The 19,301-nt window shown below is 44.3% G+C and overlaps 1 protein-coding gene across 2 annotated transcripts in view; it reads left to right on the top strand.

The window, feature by feature from the left end:
- Nucleotides 1–18,177, top strand: part of camta2 (calmodulin binding transcription activator 2) — a 42,652-nt gene extending 24,475 nt beyond the window's left edge. For both annotated transcript variants that reach the window (XM_076289412.1, XM_076289413.1), the window contains 11 exons: nucleotides 1,071–1,237; nucleotides 5,072–5,268; nucleotides 5,522–5,600; nucleotides 5,768–6,107; nucleotides 8,332–8,831; nucleotides 9,131–9,324; nucleotides 10,336–10,555; nucleotides 13,008–13,079; nucleotides 14,868–15,061; nucleotides 15,195–15,269; nucleotides 15,781–18,177. In XM_076289412.1, coding sequence (XP_076145527.1) covers nucleotides 1,071–1,237; nucleotides 5,072–5,268; nucleotides 5,522–5,600; nucleotides 5,768–6,107; nucleotides 8,332–8,831; nucleotides 9,131–9,324; nucleotides 10,336–10,555; nucleotides 13,008–13,079; nucleotides 14,868–15,061; nucleotides 15,195–15,269; nucleotides 15,781–15,835 — 2,093 coding nt within the window. In that variant the 3' untranslated portion in view covers nucleotides 15,836–18,177. The remainder of the gene's footprint in view (nucleotides 1–1,070; nucleotides 1,238–5,071; nucleotides 5,269–5,521; nucleotides 5,601–5,767; nucleotides 6,108–8,331; nucleotides 8,832–9,130; nucleotides 9,325–10,335; nucleotides 10,556–13,007; nucleotides 13,080–14,867; nucleotides 15,062–15,194; nucleotides 15,270–15,780) is intronic.
- The last annotated feature ends 1,124 nt before the right edge of the window (nucleotides 18,178–19,301 follow it).

Below are 19,301 nucleotides of genomic sequence, written 5' to 3'. Positions count from 1 at the left end.
GTTTTTGACGTTATCCTCTATTAGCATTTATGTATTAGTTGTGTTCATAAATATGTTGGCAGTGCTGGAGAGGAATAGATGCACTGTTTTACCAGTTGAGCAGGTATAAGGAAGGAGGACTTTGTATGCTTCCCTCACGGGATCAAAAGAGTATATATACGTACTGCTTATAGTATTTTTTCTGGAATATTTCTTTAACACGCACTCAAAAACACACATACACACACTCTCACTTTCTCTCTCTCTCTCTCTCTTCCTCATAGACACCGGTGGGGATCCCTTTTTAACGACCGCTGAGTCATTTTGATGTGACCTTGTGGCAGCCCTAATAAGAGTGTCCGCATTTGTGTGTGTTTGACTGTGAGCCCGCTAGTGTCTGTGCACTCACAACATTCAGTACATTGTTTGGGAAGGGACTTTGGCCGCAGTAAAAGCGAAATGTTGGCTGCATATCAATCATAAGATTTATGAGAGCCATCACTAATCTCTCTAATACTCTCTCTCTCTCTCTAACAGAGAGAGAGAAAGAGAGAGAGAGAGCGTGAGCGAGAGAAAGAGAGAGACTGTGCCTTATTAAAACTTTCGGTTATTGACACAATGAGCTGCTTTAAATAACTGATTGCCTGTATTACGCAGCTGTTTGTGGTCTCTAGAAGATTCTAAGCTCCTCCTTTGGGACGGGGATGGAGGCATTGTAGGTGTGTGTGTGTGTGTGCGTCTGCGTGTGCGTGTGTGTTTTACATTGATTAACTGGTAAACTAGAGACCAGTGTGGAGAGTTAAGAGAGAGCTAATCAGTGTGAGGCCCGTAGGGTATGGGTTTGTGCATGATGTTGGACATAGTTGGATAAGCTGCGTGTTGTTGGGCTGTTGTGTGTGTAAGTGTGTGTTAGAGAGAGAGAGAGGGAGACTCAATGTTGGATTGGGGTGCAGAGGGCAAGTGGCAAGTCCTCATAATTGAGGACAAACCTGACCTTTGTTAATGGAGGGGTTTATTGTTCCATCATGCTAAAATCTTTCTCTTTCTCCCCCTCTGTCTTTCTCTCTCACACTCTCTCTCTCTCTGTACAGATAATCAGTTCCGTATGTCCATACTGGAGCGCCTGGAGCAGATGGAGAGGAGGATGGCAGAAATGTCCACTACCCAGCAGCAGCAGAGCCTCCAACAGCTATCCCATCAGCCCGTGCAGCAAAGCGCGCCGCCGCCCACCGCCGCCACATCTGACGAGGATACACAGGTACACACACACTCAGTTTGTTGGATGCTAAAGTAGAGTAGATTGGGTGCTAACAGAAAGTGCTAGCCTGTTTGTAGTCAAGGTGACTTGGGTAACTTGGCAGGTTCTCTAGCTAACACAACAAGGGTAACCTAGGCAGTGCAACAGAGGAAATCTGGGTAACCTTTTACATTCCACCTTCAGTGTGGTCTATTGTTGCAGTGCTAAGAAAACTGTTATTTATTAAAAATGGGATAATAATATGATGTATTGTCCCTTGCACCCCTCGCACCTCCCCTACCCCTTACTTATCTCCCCTTTTCCATCCCTTTTATGCATGATGTCATTGGGTGACGTTGCTTCGACAGTCAAGTGGAGTAGCAAAAATAGAGTGTCTGTGGAGGGGAAGTGATTTCTGTGATACCCTCCCTCCCTCTCTCTCTTTCTTTCTCTCTCTCTCTCTCTTTCTCTCTCTATATTAAAAAGCAGTGTGTTGAGCTCACCTTGTTGGTGATTTGTACGTCAGCGTGTGTGTGTGTGGTTGAGGTCAGTGTGTTGTCTCCTTCCTGGGCTAATCTAACCCTCTTAAGTCCCTTTAATGACTCTCCTGGCTTTCTTAACTCTTGTCTCGTTCTCTCCATTTCCTCTGCTGTCCTCCATAAGGTGTTCCGTCCTTTTTTCCTCCCTCTCTCTCTCTCTCCCTCCCTCCCTCTATCTCTCCCTGTCTGGTTTCTCAGTATCGCCTGCCTCTTTCGTGTCATACATTTTTAGCCGGCGTTTCTTGCGTCAGAGGGGTGCATGGGCGGGGGTTGGGGTGAAGTGGGGGGTCAGTGATGTGTGTGTGTGTTGCGGGTGGGGTGGGGGTAGAGGGAAAATCTAGAGGGAGGGAAAAATGGCTGGGTTGGCTGGAACATCTGATGTGTGTGTGTGTGTGTGTGGGGAGTGTGAGGGAGAGAGAGTCGGGGGCAGAGAAAGAGAGTGCAAAGAGGTCACGGTGTTCTTCTGTGTTTGAATGTTTTGTGTGTGTGCATGAGCTCAGAGTGTTTGTGTATCTGTAAAGGCAGGAGTAGAAGTGTGTGTGTGTGAGAGAGAGAGAGAGAGGGAGAGGGAGAGAGAGAGTAGAGTGTAGAGAGTTTGTGTGAGGTATGAATGTAATGTGTCCTATCGGGTGACCCTCAGTGGAAAACTGCCTGCCCTCCTCAGCCAGAGAGAGTGAAAGGAGAGAACGTGAGAAGAAAGACCGCAGAGGAGGAGAGGAGGAAAGGAGAAGCAGACAGATGAGAGGCTTGGAGATGGAGGAAGACAGACAGGACAAACACAGGCATAAAAGGATAAATACTGTCCTCTCTCCCACTCTCTCTCTTTCTCGCTCTCTTTCCCCATCCTGCACTAATGGAATCTTTTTTAAAGTGTAACAGCTGAAGCGCAAACTGATGCAAACACATAAAGACATCTGTGACTGTAATGATATGATTGTCCCCACACACCAACGATGAGGAAAGTCTCTCCTCATGATGCTGAATGGGATGTCTAAAATGTGATGGACTCTGATTGACTTTCAGCTTTCTGTCGTTCTCAAATCGCTCTGAAAGTGATCCCCAACCACATCATTCTTTATGTTCTTTTTTATGTTATCATAGTATGAGGTGTGGACGTTGTCATTCATATTAGTTAGAGCGATAAAACTGTTGTGTTTGGCCTTATCGTTATTGTATGAATATGTGTCAATCATAGGGCAGTATTACATTCTAACCTCCAGTATGTCAAAACATCCGTCTGAGGTCTGGCTGATGTGCAGATGGACAGATAATCAGGGTTCCCACGGCTCATGGAATTTCTGGAACATCATTTTGACAGGGAATTATATCATATTTGAGGCAAAGCCATGGAATAATCAGGGAATTTTGCTGTAGCAGTTTAAAATATACTTGCCAAAATACATTAATGCAAATATATTTCCACGCTGAATTGGTGTATATCTGGTTCAGCTTTGGTGCTTGTTTGGGTGGTGATGGTTAAGCCCAACTTTGGTGCTTGTTTGGGTGGTGATGGTTAGCCCAACTTTGGTGCTTGTTTGGGTGGTGATGGTTAGCCCAGCTTTGGTGCTTGTTTGGGTGGTGATGGTTAGCCCAGCTTTGGTGCTTGTTTGGGTGGTGATGGTTAGCCCAACTTTGTTTATTCAATGCCCATTTATTCATCTTCCACACTAAAAAAGTCAAAAGATTCTTGAACGCTGCTCTAAAATCTTATCTCATAGATCATGAAAATTCAGGTTGAGGAATTCAGGGAAAGTCAGGAAAAAGTCATGGAATTTTAGTGGGAACCCTGGATAATGTTTTGTCTCATAAATCCTGCAGTGGAAGAAGAAGCTGTGTTAGGGGGCCGTCTACACAACGTTGTTTTTTTATTTTTTAATTTTTTTTTAAACCGGTTAACTTTTGCCGTGTAGACGGCAGAGCTGGCAATTTTATGACGACATAGTCCCACCTCTCAAGTCAGCCACTCCACTCGACCTGACACGCTGCTTGTCAGAACAGACCATTGACTAACGCATGTTAATGTTTTCTCCAGTGTAACATGCTCTATACCAGACCTAAGGCAAAACGTAAAAGCATTTCAATTTCCACATACCAGTCACATACCTTGAAATGAACTTTATTATTTTAACAGTTGAATTGAAAACTGAATTGTCTGTAGTCTCCTTCGTGCGACTGATTTGACTAAGCGAATTAAAATGTGAAGCCTCTGCACGGCCGTCACAGTACCATCAACTGGTCTGGCATATGCACTAGCCTACAGCACTTTTAGCCGCTTTCACCTCTTGTGTGTGCACGCAAGTTTTTTCTTTACCACTATCGTTAAAGGTGTGAAAGCGGTAAGAAAAAATACACCTGTTGGTTTCGTGTAGACCAGGGATTCCCAAACTGTGGTACGCGTACCCCCGGTGGTACGCGAGCTGCTTCTAGGGGGTACCCGAGATGAAAAGGGCTATGGCGGACAGGTGTAAAATGAAAATTTTAAATCTTTTGTAATTAATTCATGAATAAATACATAATTTCGAATCAGGTCATAATGATATGGAAACATGAAATTAAAGGATATCATTTATAAACTCTGTATGTGTTCATCAAAAAAGAGCAGCTTATTAAACATGACGCCTGGAATAGCTAGAATGCGTTACTTTTGAATGTGTTGGATGGTCTGTGGTCCGTGGGGGGAAAGTTTCGCGGATATAACAGGTTTTTGAAAACAACAAAAACAGAAAGGAGGGAAGGAGCAAAGCTAGGAGTTATTTCAAATGGGCAAGAAAGGTAACATTAAGCTAGGCTTTACATTTAACAAACTAAAGGTAGCCTAAGTTAAGCCTTTCTAGGCTGTATAGCCTAAACGAATGCATCCTTGTCAGGCGTTGTAGGCCTATTACAGTATAAGATATTGTATGTGGATGTAGTTAGGCTACTATGCAGGCTACTTTTCATAACTTTTTAACTGGGGGGGGGGGGGGGTACGCGAGCCGAGTATAGAATGAGTTACGTTTTTATGTGTTTATGTGTCGGATGGTGGGGGTACGCGAGCCAAGTCGGAATTTAGGCGGTGGTATGCGGGGGGAAAAGTTTGGGAACCGCTGGTGTAGACGTAGACTTAGGTTCTGAGGACAATGAGAAAAGGGCCACGCATTGATCCCTGAGGTACAACAGTACAGTGAGAAAAGGCTTAGGCCACCTGTCAAAACTCCACTTGACAATTCTTCATACGCATGCAAAATGTTGATATAATATACCTATATACCTTCAAATGTCTCTATTATCTCAATGATCTCTTTTTCTCTCTTGGTTTTCTGTCCCTCTCTCCCAGTCGGGCCCATGGTTTGAGCGGCGCATCGTGGGGGTGTGTGAGCGCATGATGGCAGGAGGGAGGTGGGGAGGCGGAGGAGGAGGAGGAGGTGGCAGTGAGCGCCTCGTCCACTCCGTCCGCCACCGTGGCATGACACTCCTGCACCTGGCCGCGGCACAGGGATACACACAGCTGATACGCACACTCATCCAGTGGAGGTGAGAGAACGCACGCACGCACCCACACACACACACACACACACACACACACACAGACACATTCAGACACATCTCTGGTGGAGCACATGATACACATGCAAGCATGCAACATGCACTCCCATCCAGTGCACAGTTGCACAAGCCACCTTGAAATCCTCTTACCCACACTGAAATGGAAATGACTTATTAATGAAATGCCTGGGATAAGGCAGTGATTATTGGGGTGTGACTGAAATTCTTCATCTCTCCTCAGGAGTGTGAACTCCGACAGCCTGGATCTAGAACAGGAAGTAGACCCTCTGAATGTCGATCACTTCTCCTGCACGCCTCTGGTAAGAACAACATGACAGACACAAACACACACACATAAACACAGTAAAATGGATGCACAACATTGACACATTCACTCATTGTTTCTTTGCTTTTCATCCATCTCCTCCACCCCCACGCTCTCTCCTCCTCTCCTCCTCCTGGTCCTCCTCTCCCGTCTCCCCTGTAGATGTGGGCGTGTGCTCTGGGCCACCAGGCGGCGGCGGTGCTGCTCTACCGCTGGAGCTCCGTGGCGCTGGGCATCCCCGACTCGCTGGGCCGCCTGCCACTGGCCGTGGCGCGCTCGCGCGGGCACACGCGCCTCGCCCGCTGTCTGGAGGAGCTGCACGCGCACACCCAGCGGGCACAGGCCGACGCCAGCGCTATGGCGCCAGCGCCGGGACCCGTGCAGCAGGCGTCCGAGGAACAGGCACACCAGCCGGAGCTCGCCATGAGCACGCACACACACCAAGTGCCGGCTACGCCACCACAGCTGCCGCCCTCACCGCTCTCCACGAGCCCAGACACAGGTGAGCAGTGTGTGTGAACACACAGGAGGAAGGTGTTGAATGCATCTCACACCATATACTCCCAATGGATGATTTATTATTATTATTATTATTATTATTATTATAGATTAGAGAGTGATGTTTTGAGCCCATTGGCTCTTCATACTTCTAACGTAACTGTAAAAAATAAAAAATAAAAACTCATGGAAACATCTTATGGGAACTATAGGATGTGCATTTCATTCCATACCTTCATGCTTTATTTTTTTGAACCAGTACCCAGTCAATTTTGGGTTTTGTGTGATTTTAGCACGCACGCACGCACATACACACATTCATACTCACTCACACCGGCAACATACAACTTCATACAGCTTCAAACCAAGCCTAGGCTGTTCAGTGCAGAGCCGAGACACACACACACACACACACACAAAGAGAGAGAACACAATGGTGATTAAAGTTCTCCGTCTCTGCAATGGATTTCCGTCAGCTGGATTCCAAGTTGGCCATGTATGAGCTCAGTGTAGATCCAAAGAGCAGTAGGATGTTACAGGACTTTGGAAGAAAGGAGAAAAGGGGTGTACGCTTACGAGCTGACAGACAATTCCTAAATCACAACAGACTGTTTGTTACAATAACTGTATTATTAGATAAGATTGTACAGTGTATATTTCCCGTTAACTTATGGAAATTTTCAGAAAAAGCAATTCAAAGTCTAACAGATTGTATTTACACACCAAACGCAGCCGTAAGTGATGCAATTGGTTTGCTGTCTTTTTTACGATTCTCTTTCAGCTTATTCATATTAACATTTATATGGAATGTACAGGGAAACTAGGTTTTGCTACCATAGTATTCACATACTTGTGCTGTGAATTTGGACATTTTAACATGGGGGGGGGGGGGGTTGTCTGTGACAATTGACTGATCGACGTTCAAGGTACTGCAGGTTTTGGAACTTCTCTGTTGGCTTCATTGTTCTGTATTGAATGTTGCCGCTTAGATATTCCCTGCAAAAGATTGCCCTCAACACATTTCTCATAGTGCATCATTATCATCTTGTGTTAGTGAAATAGTTTGTCAGAAAATTCCTAATTCAACAACATAATAGTGAATCCATGAATTATGGAGAGAGGTGGATTAACTGGGATTTGTTTACTGTGTGAAATTTGCAGCAGCAAGCCTTACACAAATGTTCCCATACTAGCTTCAGCTGAGGTAATTTTCTAGGTTAAAGATGGGGTTAGTGATACTGGTGAAAGATTGTTGATATTTGAACCAGAGACTTTATAATGAGGAGACACAGCACTCAAAGAATGCTCCATAACAATGTATTGGGTTAGTTGGGTTGTATTGTCGTATACACATAATATACATACATAATATACACACATATACCGCCCCTTCCTGTGATGTAAGTAACCAACCACATTGTTGGAAATGTTATGATTGACGTAATATTCCGAAATAGCTGGTCAAAATAACTGCCTGAAGCCGTTACCAAGATGGCCGCCGAGCGGTGAAACTTTTTTATAAGGACTTTGTTTGAACTCAACAGCCAAACAAATAGACCTCTCCCTTCAATGCCCATTGTGGGTGCGAACTAATGCCATCTGTGTCTAATTTACTGCAATAGTGTTTTGTGAGTGGATGTGCAGTCTGTGTTTAGTTTTGTTTTCAGTTTACGGAGCCAGAGCATTTTTCAGTGTGCTCAAGGGATTGACTACTAGCAGATCTTGAGGAGATATTTGCTGAATGAGACACTGAAGTGTGTTAGCTTAGGATCACTCACTATTCCTTTAACTATAAACACTGAAACCCAGTGGTGAGAAGTAATAGCAGGGTGTGTAGATGGTCTATGCCTGTGACAAACTTTACTTCCTTTTTCTCAGCATCGTCTGCCTTTTTGCAGAAACACCCATGGTGCTAAAGACCGCGCAGCCACTCTTAAAAAAAGCCTTGGCACCCGCCTTTTATATTTAAAAAAAGAAGAAGCAATGTGGGGCTTCCTCAATAATCTCCACAATAATTTGTAGAAAGGGTAACAAGGTAACATTGAGAAAGTTACTTAGCGACTTTCCAAGCCTACAGTGATTACAGGGAACTTAGCTAGATGTTTTTTCCCTTTATTCCCTGACAACAGGCACAGCACATAGAAGTACAACATGTGTGTAGTAGAGAGGTGTGCAAGACAACTGTAAGTCATATTCCTCTCTGTCTCTCTCTGTGTCTGCCCCCTCAGGTCTCAGCTCGTCCAGCAGCGTCCCGTCTCCCAGTGACCCTACCTCCCCCTCCCCAAGCTCAGCGTACTCCAGCGGCTCCGTGCCACTCGGCTCCCCGCCGGAGAGCCCGCCGGACCCCATGGACACGTCAGCGCCCTCCTCCCCCTCCTCCGCCTCCTCCTCCTCCTCCTCCTCCTCGCTCCCCTTCTCCCCCCTGCCCTCCTCCCTGCCGCTGGGCTGGGCGCAGGCGTACGGTGGTGGGGGGGTTCGAGGCTTGGCCCACGGGCGGCCCCCGGGTCCCAGGAGCGGCGTTGGCGCTGGCGGCGGCTTCTTCCTCATGGACTACGAGCCGGCCTGCCCGCTGTCCCCACCGCCGCCCGCAGTGTCCCGCTCGCCGCCGTCGCGGGCGCACGCACACTCGCCGTTCACGGCGCACGCACACTCGGAGTTCGAGGCGGAGTTGCTGAATTACAGCGAGAATGTGGAGAATGAGGAATACCTGCCCGCAGAAGTACTGCAGGTGAGGACAACAGACACACTAAAACAAAAAAGGGTTACAGTGACTTGGAACTCATACTAAGTATTACTGGTAAGTTTCAAGATACACCCCAGCCATTGATTAACTCCTAAAAATATATCTCAGTTCTTGAAAGATGCATTTTCATTTATTTGTTTTTATTTTTCTTGAAATGGCTTGTACGCATCTCTACTTGCTCTTCCCCTCCCCTCTTTTTAAAACGTCATCCTTGTTGGTGTTTACTGCTTGTTTCACTCGTGACATGTCTTGTAACGCTCCAACTCCTGGTGTTGACATTCCAGGTTGACATGGCAACACTGGCGGAGCAGATCATCGAGGCTACACCTGAGCGCATTAAACAGGAAGAGTTTCCTCGAGGGGCCGAGTCCCCGCTGAGGGAGAGGCGGGACAACTCGGCCGCCATCCACGACACCATGCCCTGGTTGGCCACTTACCTGGACACAGTGGATACAATCCCTGCTCTGTCCCCTCCCAGGTACTCTCTCACAATCAATCAGATTCCAGGTTTAGTGTCTTCTACACACACATGTATTCAACTCTCTCTCTCTCCAGATAGAATAGAATAGAATTCTTTAAGGTCATTGCACAGAATACAACGAAAATGGATGGCAGTCCCCTTGGTGCTGATAGATTAAAAAAATAGAGTTCTAAAATAAGACAACACAAAACATATCGGAACTCCCCCTATTACCGTCGGTCCCATATTTCCGCCGTCTTGCGTGTATGTGTCACTTAATATCCATTTCTATACAAACCAAGACGGCGGATTCCTAAAGAAACGCAACCACCCACACCATAGGTGTATCTAAATTAGCTATGTACCAAAAATTACATTTTACCGTGACTCGAAGAGCTGTAAACAGTGTTGTAAGGCTGTACACATCCGCTTGGAGCTCCAGTGGAATTTTAATTTCATGACGAGAATTCTCGGTTAACCGTTCATGTGCCGTTGAAACGGCGTAAATAGGCGACCCATCAGGCCAGCACTATGCGTGGTAAACAAAATCGGATATTTCAGGCAGTAAATGCTCCCGTTAAGAACCAAACCAGTGTTAAAATCTACACACCTATGGCTACTGAAAAATATAAGTTTTATTTAGCAAATGTTATTTTGAAGTGTTAAAAAACATCATTTTAGAATTTCCGAACAAAAGTGGTGATAATTGTGGGTGTTACGATACATGTCCAGCTGTGCACAGACAGCCCCCCTCTCTACCCTCCCATTATCCCCACATACATTCACATACATTCTCCAGTGCATGTTTTAAAGTGACAATGAGGTAAAATGGGAAAAAGTGCATACAGTCCGACACAGAAGGGCTCAGTCACTAAGTGACCGTGTGTGAGGGTCACTTTGCGCTGGGTTTAAAACTGTTTTTGAATCTGTTTGTGTGTGTTTTGATGGACATGAAACTAAACCCAAATCAAATAATCCACATGTATTAAAACTGTATAATGACAGATTGTGTGTGTGTGTGTGTTTCAGGTGTGTGTCGCGCTCCCCGCAGACGCCGCCCTCTCCACTCAGTGCCCTGGCTCTGCAGCGGCTCCGGCCTCCCAGCAGCGCGGCCTGGGCAGAGTTCCTCAACGCCTCGGCCAACGGGAGGATGGAACGCGACTTCGCCCTGCTGACCCTGACGGACAGCGAGCAGAGGGAGCTGTATGAGGCCGCCCGCATCATCCAGAACGCCTTCCGCAGATACAAGGTCTCAACGCACGCACACACACTCTTACACACACACATATTTAAACACACACAGTCACTCTTTTATCATACACCTACACGTATGCATACACACTCGAACATTCACACACACACACACACACACACACAAGAAACAAGTTTGCAGCTTTCTGAGATCATAGAAAGAATGTCTAGATTATTTTTTTTAAATCACTTTTAACACACATCAAAAATTAAAGAAAACCTTCCACAGCACAATGTTGTGGACTGTATCACCAAAAGACACCAGTTAGCAATTAGCATGCTCTTAGCAATACAAAAAGGGTCAGGGTGGTGTTTGCATATTTTAGGTAGCTAGCTCGCTAGTTCTAGACCAAAACTGGCATAGTTCTGTTTTGAAACAGCAAAATGTCTGTGTCTGATATACAGTAGTAACAGATATGCACAGTGCAGTGACTTTGCCTTGTGAAATGTGGGTCACGCAATGCCATGCCATGCCATGCCAATATGGGAATTAAGTGCAGCAGGATCTGACTTATTAAAGTTTTACCTCAATGAAGGTGACCAGCTAATTAGCTCATTAAATTGAATTAACTTAATCCGAACATCTTGCACTAGGGAACAGGAAACGAGCACGCACGCTTCACTGACATCAGTTCTGTGGCATGCACACCATTGCTGTCTTTTTGTTTTCTAGAGTCCTAATGCCAGGTAGACACAAACACAGAGAAGATTTCCCCATGACGTTCTTGTCGCACTGTTCTTGTCCAGTTTGTCTGTGCCAAAACACAGACACATACACACTAGGCTACAATGCTGTCCATTCCAAATCCATGTAAACATTTCTGTCTGCTCTGTTTGGTATCCAGGGGCCTGTACTACGAAGGGAGCTTAACCTACCCAGATGTAACCCAGGGTTACTTTGTTAAACCAGGGTTGACAAAACCTGGTTATCTTAAGTGGTGTTAATCGGTACTACGACGCTGATTATGAAGTTGATTTGTTGAGCCGGGGTTAACCTGTGCGCGTTCACATAAAAGGGGCGGGTTGCAGCGCAAGTCACCACTTTCAATGATGACGCGATCACCTTATTTTATGGATGAGTACGTCGGCAGTGAGCAAAGCAAGGCTGTTGGCAACGTATTACAGATCGGGTAGTCTAAATGCCTAAAAGTAAAGTTTTATTCCCACATGTTCTTCAAATATGTGTTACGGAGGATTAGTAGCTTACTGAAGTCTGAAATGAGTTGAAATAATTAAATAGCCTAATTTGAGTTCATAGAAAGGCCTACAGATGCAACCCAATTCAGAAGTGGGCATATAGATTACAGTAATAAGGATAATTGAATGTTTAAATAGCCCCCATTGACTGATTTAGTGTATGCCTAATCCTGTAAACATTTCAGATGCAACACCATTGCGAAACGCACATGGCAGCAGGTGAAAATGAAACACAAAAACATTATTCAGAATAGTAGGTTTATATAGTTATAGCTTGCATTAATATTTCTTAATTATGAAAACATGTAGGCCTAGCTTATAGCCTTCACTTGGCCTCTGTTTTACAGCTAACAAGAAACAGGTGTCTTCGAACACTACTGTAGGAGGAAAGGCACCAGTGTGTTTTACAGTAGCAGAGGAGTTGGCCATCGCAAATAATAGTGGAAGGCCGATTATGGAGGGGGTTGAGGGAGGCATTCGGTCGGATTCTGGTGCTGTGGAAATGTGTAGCCTTTATGTGCAGGGTACAGTAATATGACATTCAATTCAACAAGTTTGTTAAAATGGTGATTTTTATTTATTAGGCCTACTGTAGGCTATGTCCGATTTATTTTAGGCTATTCTTGCTCAGATGTTCAGCATACTGTAGGCCTATGTCCGATTTATTTTAGGACATACAGTAGCCTATTCTTGCATCACCGATTGAATACATGAATGTCCACGTACGGGCATTGCTATGAGACGTCTTCCTAGATCATCTGACAAAGATAACGAATTCCCTCGGCTGACAATCTATATCTTCATAGAGAATATCGTCCGGGTAGGCTATATATATTTTCTGGCGGTCTCTAAAACCCCTCGCCCTGCGAAGAGAGTCCCTCACGATTTGCGCTCCAATGTCGTATGGATCATCCAGGTACGCCGACATGTCTCGGGAGAAATTGTTAGTGGAGGAGTGGTAGCCTACTTATAAAGGGTGTGGTTAACGGAAACCTCGGGTTAACCAAGAACATAACCTGGTCGGAGCAGGTTTGAGATGCAGCGTAAATTGCCATGGCAGCATACCTCGGTTAAAACCTATCCACCTTTCGTAGTACGGGTTAATCGGGAAGTTACGCCACACGTGATCAAGTTACTCTCGAAGTTACCCAGATAAGCCAGAAACCCCGCTTCGTAGTACAGGCCCCTGTACTTCCATGCCGTCGTTGCCATGACGTCTGTGTGTAAATGTTACCATGGTTACTGTTTCCTAGGGGCGACGGTTAAAGGAACAGCAGGACATGGCTGCAGCGGTCATCCAACGTTGCTACAGGAAATACAAGCAGGTATACACACAGACACATACACATACAGATACACATGCGCGCGCGCACACACACACACACACACACACATGCATACAGACACACATGCACACACGTTCACTATGTATTTAGATTTTATGAAGAAGCACATATTAATGCAATACTATAAAGTTTCAGTGATGTTTGTTTGCTGTGAGGGTGTGGTTAAGGCCTGTTGTGCTCTGTCAGTATTTGTATCAACTAACCCACACTAATATGTGATGTCTTTATCATTGTCTTTCTCTCCTACATCCTGCTTTTCTGTTTCCTCCTCCTCCCACCCTTTCACTGTGTGCACTCGTTCTTTTCTTCACGTCTTCACAACGTGCTCTCTCTCCATGTCATTGTCTGCCTCTTTTTAAATCCTCTTGCTAGCTAACATGGATAGCACTGAAGGTAAAGTGTAACTGCTCATAGCTGCTAACTATTGCTTTCTCTGTTTGTATTCACACACACACACACACACGCACGCACGCATACACACACACACACATACACACACACACACACACACACTCTTTAGTAGCTCAGGGGAAAGTGGGAGTTTTGTGTTAAAAGATGGGAGGAGAAGCATAAAATGGGGCTAATTACGTATTTCCCCAATTGCACAAACTGCCAATGAAAGTGCATGTCTGTTTTGCGGTGAAATATTAGCGCCTGGTAAAAGCAGGTGTTAATCCAAATTACAGTTAAATGCGTCAATAAGAGGAACTTTCAAAGACAACAGAATCGCTATTCAGAGCACCAGTATTGCGTCTTTGCACTTTATCAAAAGCAACCTTAACTTTCGATGGCCTTTCAAATGTCTTACTTTTACTTTTATGATTGCTAAACGTTTGATTCTAATGTTGCCATCAGTTAACTTCATGCAACTGCACTTGTATGTAGGCTATGCCGTTCAGTTGTGGACTTAGTTGTAAATTGCGGTAGGGGGAGGAGAAAGGCAGAGAAAGGCGCAGGTTACCCAATGAACTGAAAGTTTGATAAATACCACGTACACTTGGCTATCACGGCGTTCGCTATCTGCGGTTTGGCCATGGCGCTGATAACACTACGTTGGCAAATGTACGTCCATCTGGCCCTGGGTGTCTGTCCTGTGGTGTGTGTGATCTCTGTAGCGGTGTGCATGGTTTATAAAGGATGTAAAGGGTCTTCCCTCAGATGCTTGTGTATAGGCTGTTTGCTTACTGTGTATATTCATATATATAAGTGTCATTATGTCTTACAAGCATGTATGTGAGGAAGCAGTCTTTGTTGTGACCTATATGTCCGTTTGTTTATTTTTGTGGGCGTGAGTAACATGAGGAATGTGTGTGTCTGTGTATGTGTGTACAGTACAGGCCAAAATTTCTCCTCCAACCTTCTCATTTCAATGCGTTTTCTTTATTTTCATGACTATTTACATTGTAGATTCTCACTGAAGGCATCAAAACTATGAATGAATGCAAAATTATTTGGCCTACAGATGAATATTTGTCAAGTTATGGCTTGCTGAATGGTATTAAATTTGTTTGTTTTCAGTCACACTGAGTATGTGTTCATTATTAGTTTTGATGAATCTACAATGTAAATAGTCATGAAAATAAAGGAAACACATTGAATGAGAAGGTCTGTCCAAACTTTTGGCCTGTACTGTACTGTACTCTACTGTATGTATGTATGTATGTATGTATGTGTGTATGTGTATAAGTGGTCATATGCGTGCTGTGGACGAGTGCATATGGAATACTCACTGCTCCTCCTCCTCCTCCTCCTCCTCCGCTTCCTCAGTATGCGCTGTACAAGAAGATGACACAGGCGGCCATCTTGATCCAGAGTAAATTCCGCAGCTACTACGAGCAGAAGAAGTTCCAGCAGAGCCGGCGCGCCGCCGTGCTCATCCAGCAGTACTACCGCAGCTACAAGGAGTACGAGCGCCTCAAGCAGGGGCCCCGGGGGGCCGGGCCCCTCAACCCAAAGATGAAGTAAGGGCCCCCTACACACACGCACACACACACATACATACACACACACACACACACACACACACACACACATACACACACACACTTTCTTCCTTCCTCACTCACTGTCTCTCTCACTCTCACTGTCTCTCAGAGGCACATTTCTGACTAAGAAGCAGGATCAGGCAGCACGGAAGATCATGAGGTTCTTCAGACGCTGCAGGCACAGGTAATACATTACACACACACACACACACTTACCTTACACATTTGCACACTTACGCACACACACACACACACACACTTACACATTTACACACTTACGCACACACACACACACTTACACATTTGCACACTTACGCGCACACACACACTTACACATTTGCACACTTACGCACACACACACACTTACACATTTGCACACTTACGCACACACGCACACACACACACTTACACACTTGCACACTTACGGACGCACACACACACACACACACACTTACACATTTGCACACTTACGCACGCACACACACACACACACACACACACACACACACACACACACACTTACACATTTGCACACTTACGCACGCACGCACACACACACACACAGTTACTTATGTATATGCATGCACAGCTTAATTGATAAAAGGTAGAAAGAACTATATATGCATACAGGCACGCAAACATTCAAATATATCAATGTCCATAATACAAAACAAATGTATGTTTGTCTTTTGCAGAATTAAGGAATTGAAGCAAAGCAAGGAGCTTGAGAGGAGGGGCCTTACAACCTAAGTCTCACATGAGCCCACACAAACACACACACACACACACACACACGTGAATGCACCTTTACACACATACACCCACACATAAGCAAATACATCTTTACACACCCTTACAAGTGTATCTATTTACTGACAATATGGTTTACACCTTAGCACACATTACACTTGGACACACATTTTTGAAAATGTTTGCACAAACACATAAGATGCACTCCTTGACACCTCTACACACACATACGCATACACATAGGAACAGCTCCATCCCCTCCTTTCACCAAAAGGAAAAGCGAGGGATGACCACTAGCACTCTTCCACCTGCTGGACTCTTTCTTCCCTTCCTGTCTGACTTCAGCAGCTCTGCATGCCAAAAGAGAGGAGCTGTCCTCATCCCTCTCTTCCTACCCTCTTCTCTGCATCTCTCCATCTTTACACAGCCCAGCCCAGCCCAGCCCAACCCTGGCCTGCCCTGCCTCTCCCTCATGCCCTTGCTTGTGGCTTTGCCTTCTCTTGTGCGGTTTCTCCCCGGAGATGCTGAATGGGAGGATGAACTGGGAGAGGGAGAGAACTGCGAGAGAGACAACAAAAGACAAGCGCAGAGATGACGAAGACTGACTGAAAGAGTGTGTGTGAGAGAAAGACAGGGAGGGAGGACCGTGGGGGGAAGTTGACCCCGAGCCTTACTGAGATTTTCATTGTCGGAAACAGGGGAGTGAGGAAAACAAAAGACAAAAGAGAAAGAGACTGTAGACTATCGCTTTACTTGCTCAGACTTGTTTGGACTTTGTGATTTATTTCTTTCCATCGCAGCTTTTCACAGAATGTATTGTACTTTTAAAGTATACAAATCTTACGAAACCTCTATAAAAACATATATATATATATATATATATATATATATATATATATATATATATATATACATAAATATATATATACCCATCCAACATATATATATATTCTACTTGATGCGTATATATTCTGAAGGTGATGAATTTCTTGATGTCTTTAATATTGTCTTATTTATGGAGAAATATGAGGCATGTTTTCTAACTCCGTGTTTTGTTTACTTCCCTCTGTCTGGTGGGGGAGGGGGTAAATTGATAGTGTGAGTGAGAGAGAGAGAGAAAGGAAAAAACAAGTCTTAAAAGAAAAGGGGGACAGAGAAAAGAGAGTGAGGAAGAGAGAAGCCTTGTTGCTTTTGCTCCCTGTCACTGGGTTGCAGATGCACTAACTGCCCAGGCTGGAATGACCGGTGTGTTTGTTTGTGTGCATGAGTGACAAAGTTTTACAATGAGAGTTTGTTTCAGCACTTTGAGCTCAGGGGGAGCCCCTACACATACAAAGAGAGAGACAAAGGCACACACACACACACACACACACACACACACAAACACACACACACACACACACAGATAGATAGCCCAAAGTGAGCAGAGCTTGTATGAGTGTCCTATAAAGTGCAGTGCCTTCAGGTTATTTTGCTCTGTCCACTAACGAGTTTGCATACACAAGAAGACACATATACAGTACAGTACACATAAATGCACATAGCAAGACACCCTCACATAAACACACACACACACACACACACACTTTCGCTCACATCCTCATTCTCTGGCTTTATAGTGGTCCGGCTACATTGTAATTTCTTATGGCTGATTTAATAGTAAATATGTGATTCATTGTTTGAGTAATTTGTGTGTGTGTGAGGGTGCATGTGCATATGTGTACATGTGTATCGATGTGTGCTCTAATCATTTCTGGTGCGACATGGCAAAAAGCACAGCACACAATTGCATCTTAAACAAATAGTGTTTGTGCTTGCTTGCATGTGTCAGAGAGATATGCATTAATTTGTACATATTGTAAAATGAGAGGAAAGCTATTATGACAATGATTATGTTGATTCTATATGATATTCTATATTTCAGCTAGGAGTGAAGGAGCGCTGCTTGAGCTTGAAAAAAAAAAAACGTTTAACTTTTTCCTGGTTTTAGTGCAGCTCTGCATGTTTATGATTTTATTTTATTTTTATTTTATTGTGAGAATGCACTTTTGCGTGAGTGTGTGTCTGCGTGTGGGCGTGTGTATGTATGTGCTGTTTGGCCCTCTATACAGCCGTTGGCATGAAACCATACTGATTTTTATTTTTCGGGTTATAAAACATATATTTATGATATTTAGTAATATTTTTGGTGTGCAGCTTGTGATGCTGGTGTGTAATGTATATGTTTATTTAAAAAAATATATTAAGGATTTTTTCTGTAAATTCATTTTCTTTTGAGTCCCCTTTTGCAGATGTTCAGAATGTTTTATTACGTCATAATGATTCATTAAATATTAATTCTACCAGAACCTTTTTTTGTTCTTGTTATTGTAATGCTGAGCAGCCTAACATCAACAGTGCTTTTACATTTTTGAGATTTTAAATATTCATTCACAAATCATTTTATTTAACCGGTGCCTAAAAGCTTGTTCCACCAAGCTTAAATCTGTCCTGTGAAAGGGCAATGCCGGTCTCACAGAACTGCTTTTTATGCACAAAAGTAATTATGTCCACTTAATAGATACCCTAAAGGCTATCTAGTGGTCATTTTCATTTAAGCACTACATGCTACATGGAACCCTGTGGTCCATGTAGGTCACACATGCACACACTCTCAGAGAGACATGCAGTCTCTACCCCAACCTGAACCGTGGCACCGAGGATGACAAAAAATGTTACGGTATGTTGGTCTCAAGGGCCCGCATCAACTTTGCACCCCCACCCCCCAGTAAAAAATGAAAATGCAATATTATACTGCTTTATATGCCCCTATCTTCAGATGAGATGTTCAGAACTGCACCAAATTTCATGTGTATGATTAACCTGACATTCTCTGGGTGTATGCCAAGTTTCGTGGAATTTCATCCATGGGGGGCTTTAAAATAAATTAATTTATGTGTACATTTAGTGACTGTACACCTATCGGCCTGTAGATGGTGGTGTTGAGCGAAGGGTTGCTGGTAGAGGATGATGCTGTCTCACACACTCTTTCTTGTAAACATAAACACATGCGCACACACACACACACACACATATATATGTAAAAATGTAGCCATAATTGAATCCTCAATCTACTGTAGTAAGCTAATGTTGTCTGTCTTGGCAGCCATGGCATTGAACCCATAACTGTTCTCTTTCAGTCCGTTAACCAATGGGAAGTCATGGTCGGATGATATCATCTGAACCCATTTCCGATCAATCCAATCTCAGGGATTTTTTCACAGGAGGCCGCACTGTGAAAAAGTTGTCCTCTTGAATTCTTCAATGTTCAGGAAGACCTCAAACCACACTTGCACTTGTTTGCAGCAAGGGGGTAAGCGAACATCTGGAAAGCGTACCCCCTATGGGAGATTCCATAGGCTAACAAGCCATCACCTACTGCTAGCATTCCATTGAACCCCATTCATTTTGACACTTTGTCAACATA

This window comes from Alosa pseudoharengus, unplaced genomic scaffold (genome assembly GCF_046254945.1).
Source record: "Alosa pseudoharengus isolate Yale_2024_CS ecotype anadromous, Long Island Sound unplaced genomic scaffold, YU_APseudo_1.1 YU_APseudo_1.1_scf_17, whole genome shotgun sequence".
Classification (NCBI taxonomy): Eukaryota; Metazoa; Chordata; class Actinopteri; order Clupeiformes; family Clupeidae; genus Alosa; species Alosa pseudoharengus.
The sequence above is the reverse complement of the archived record's forward strand: the minus strand, read 5'-3'. Positions and strand labels throughout refer to the sequence as shown.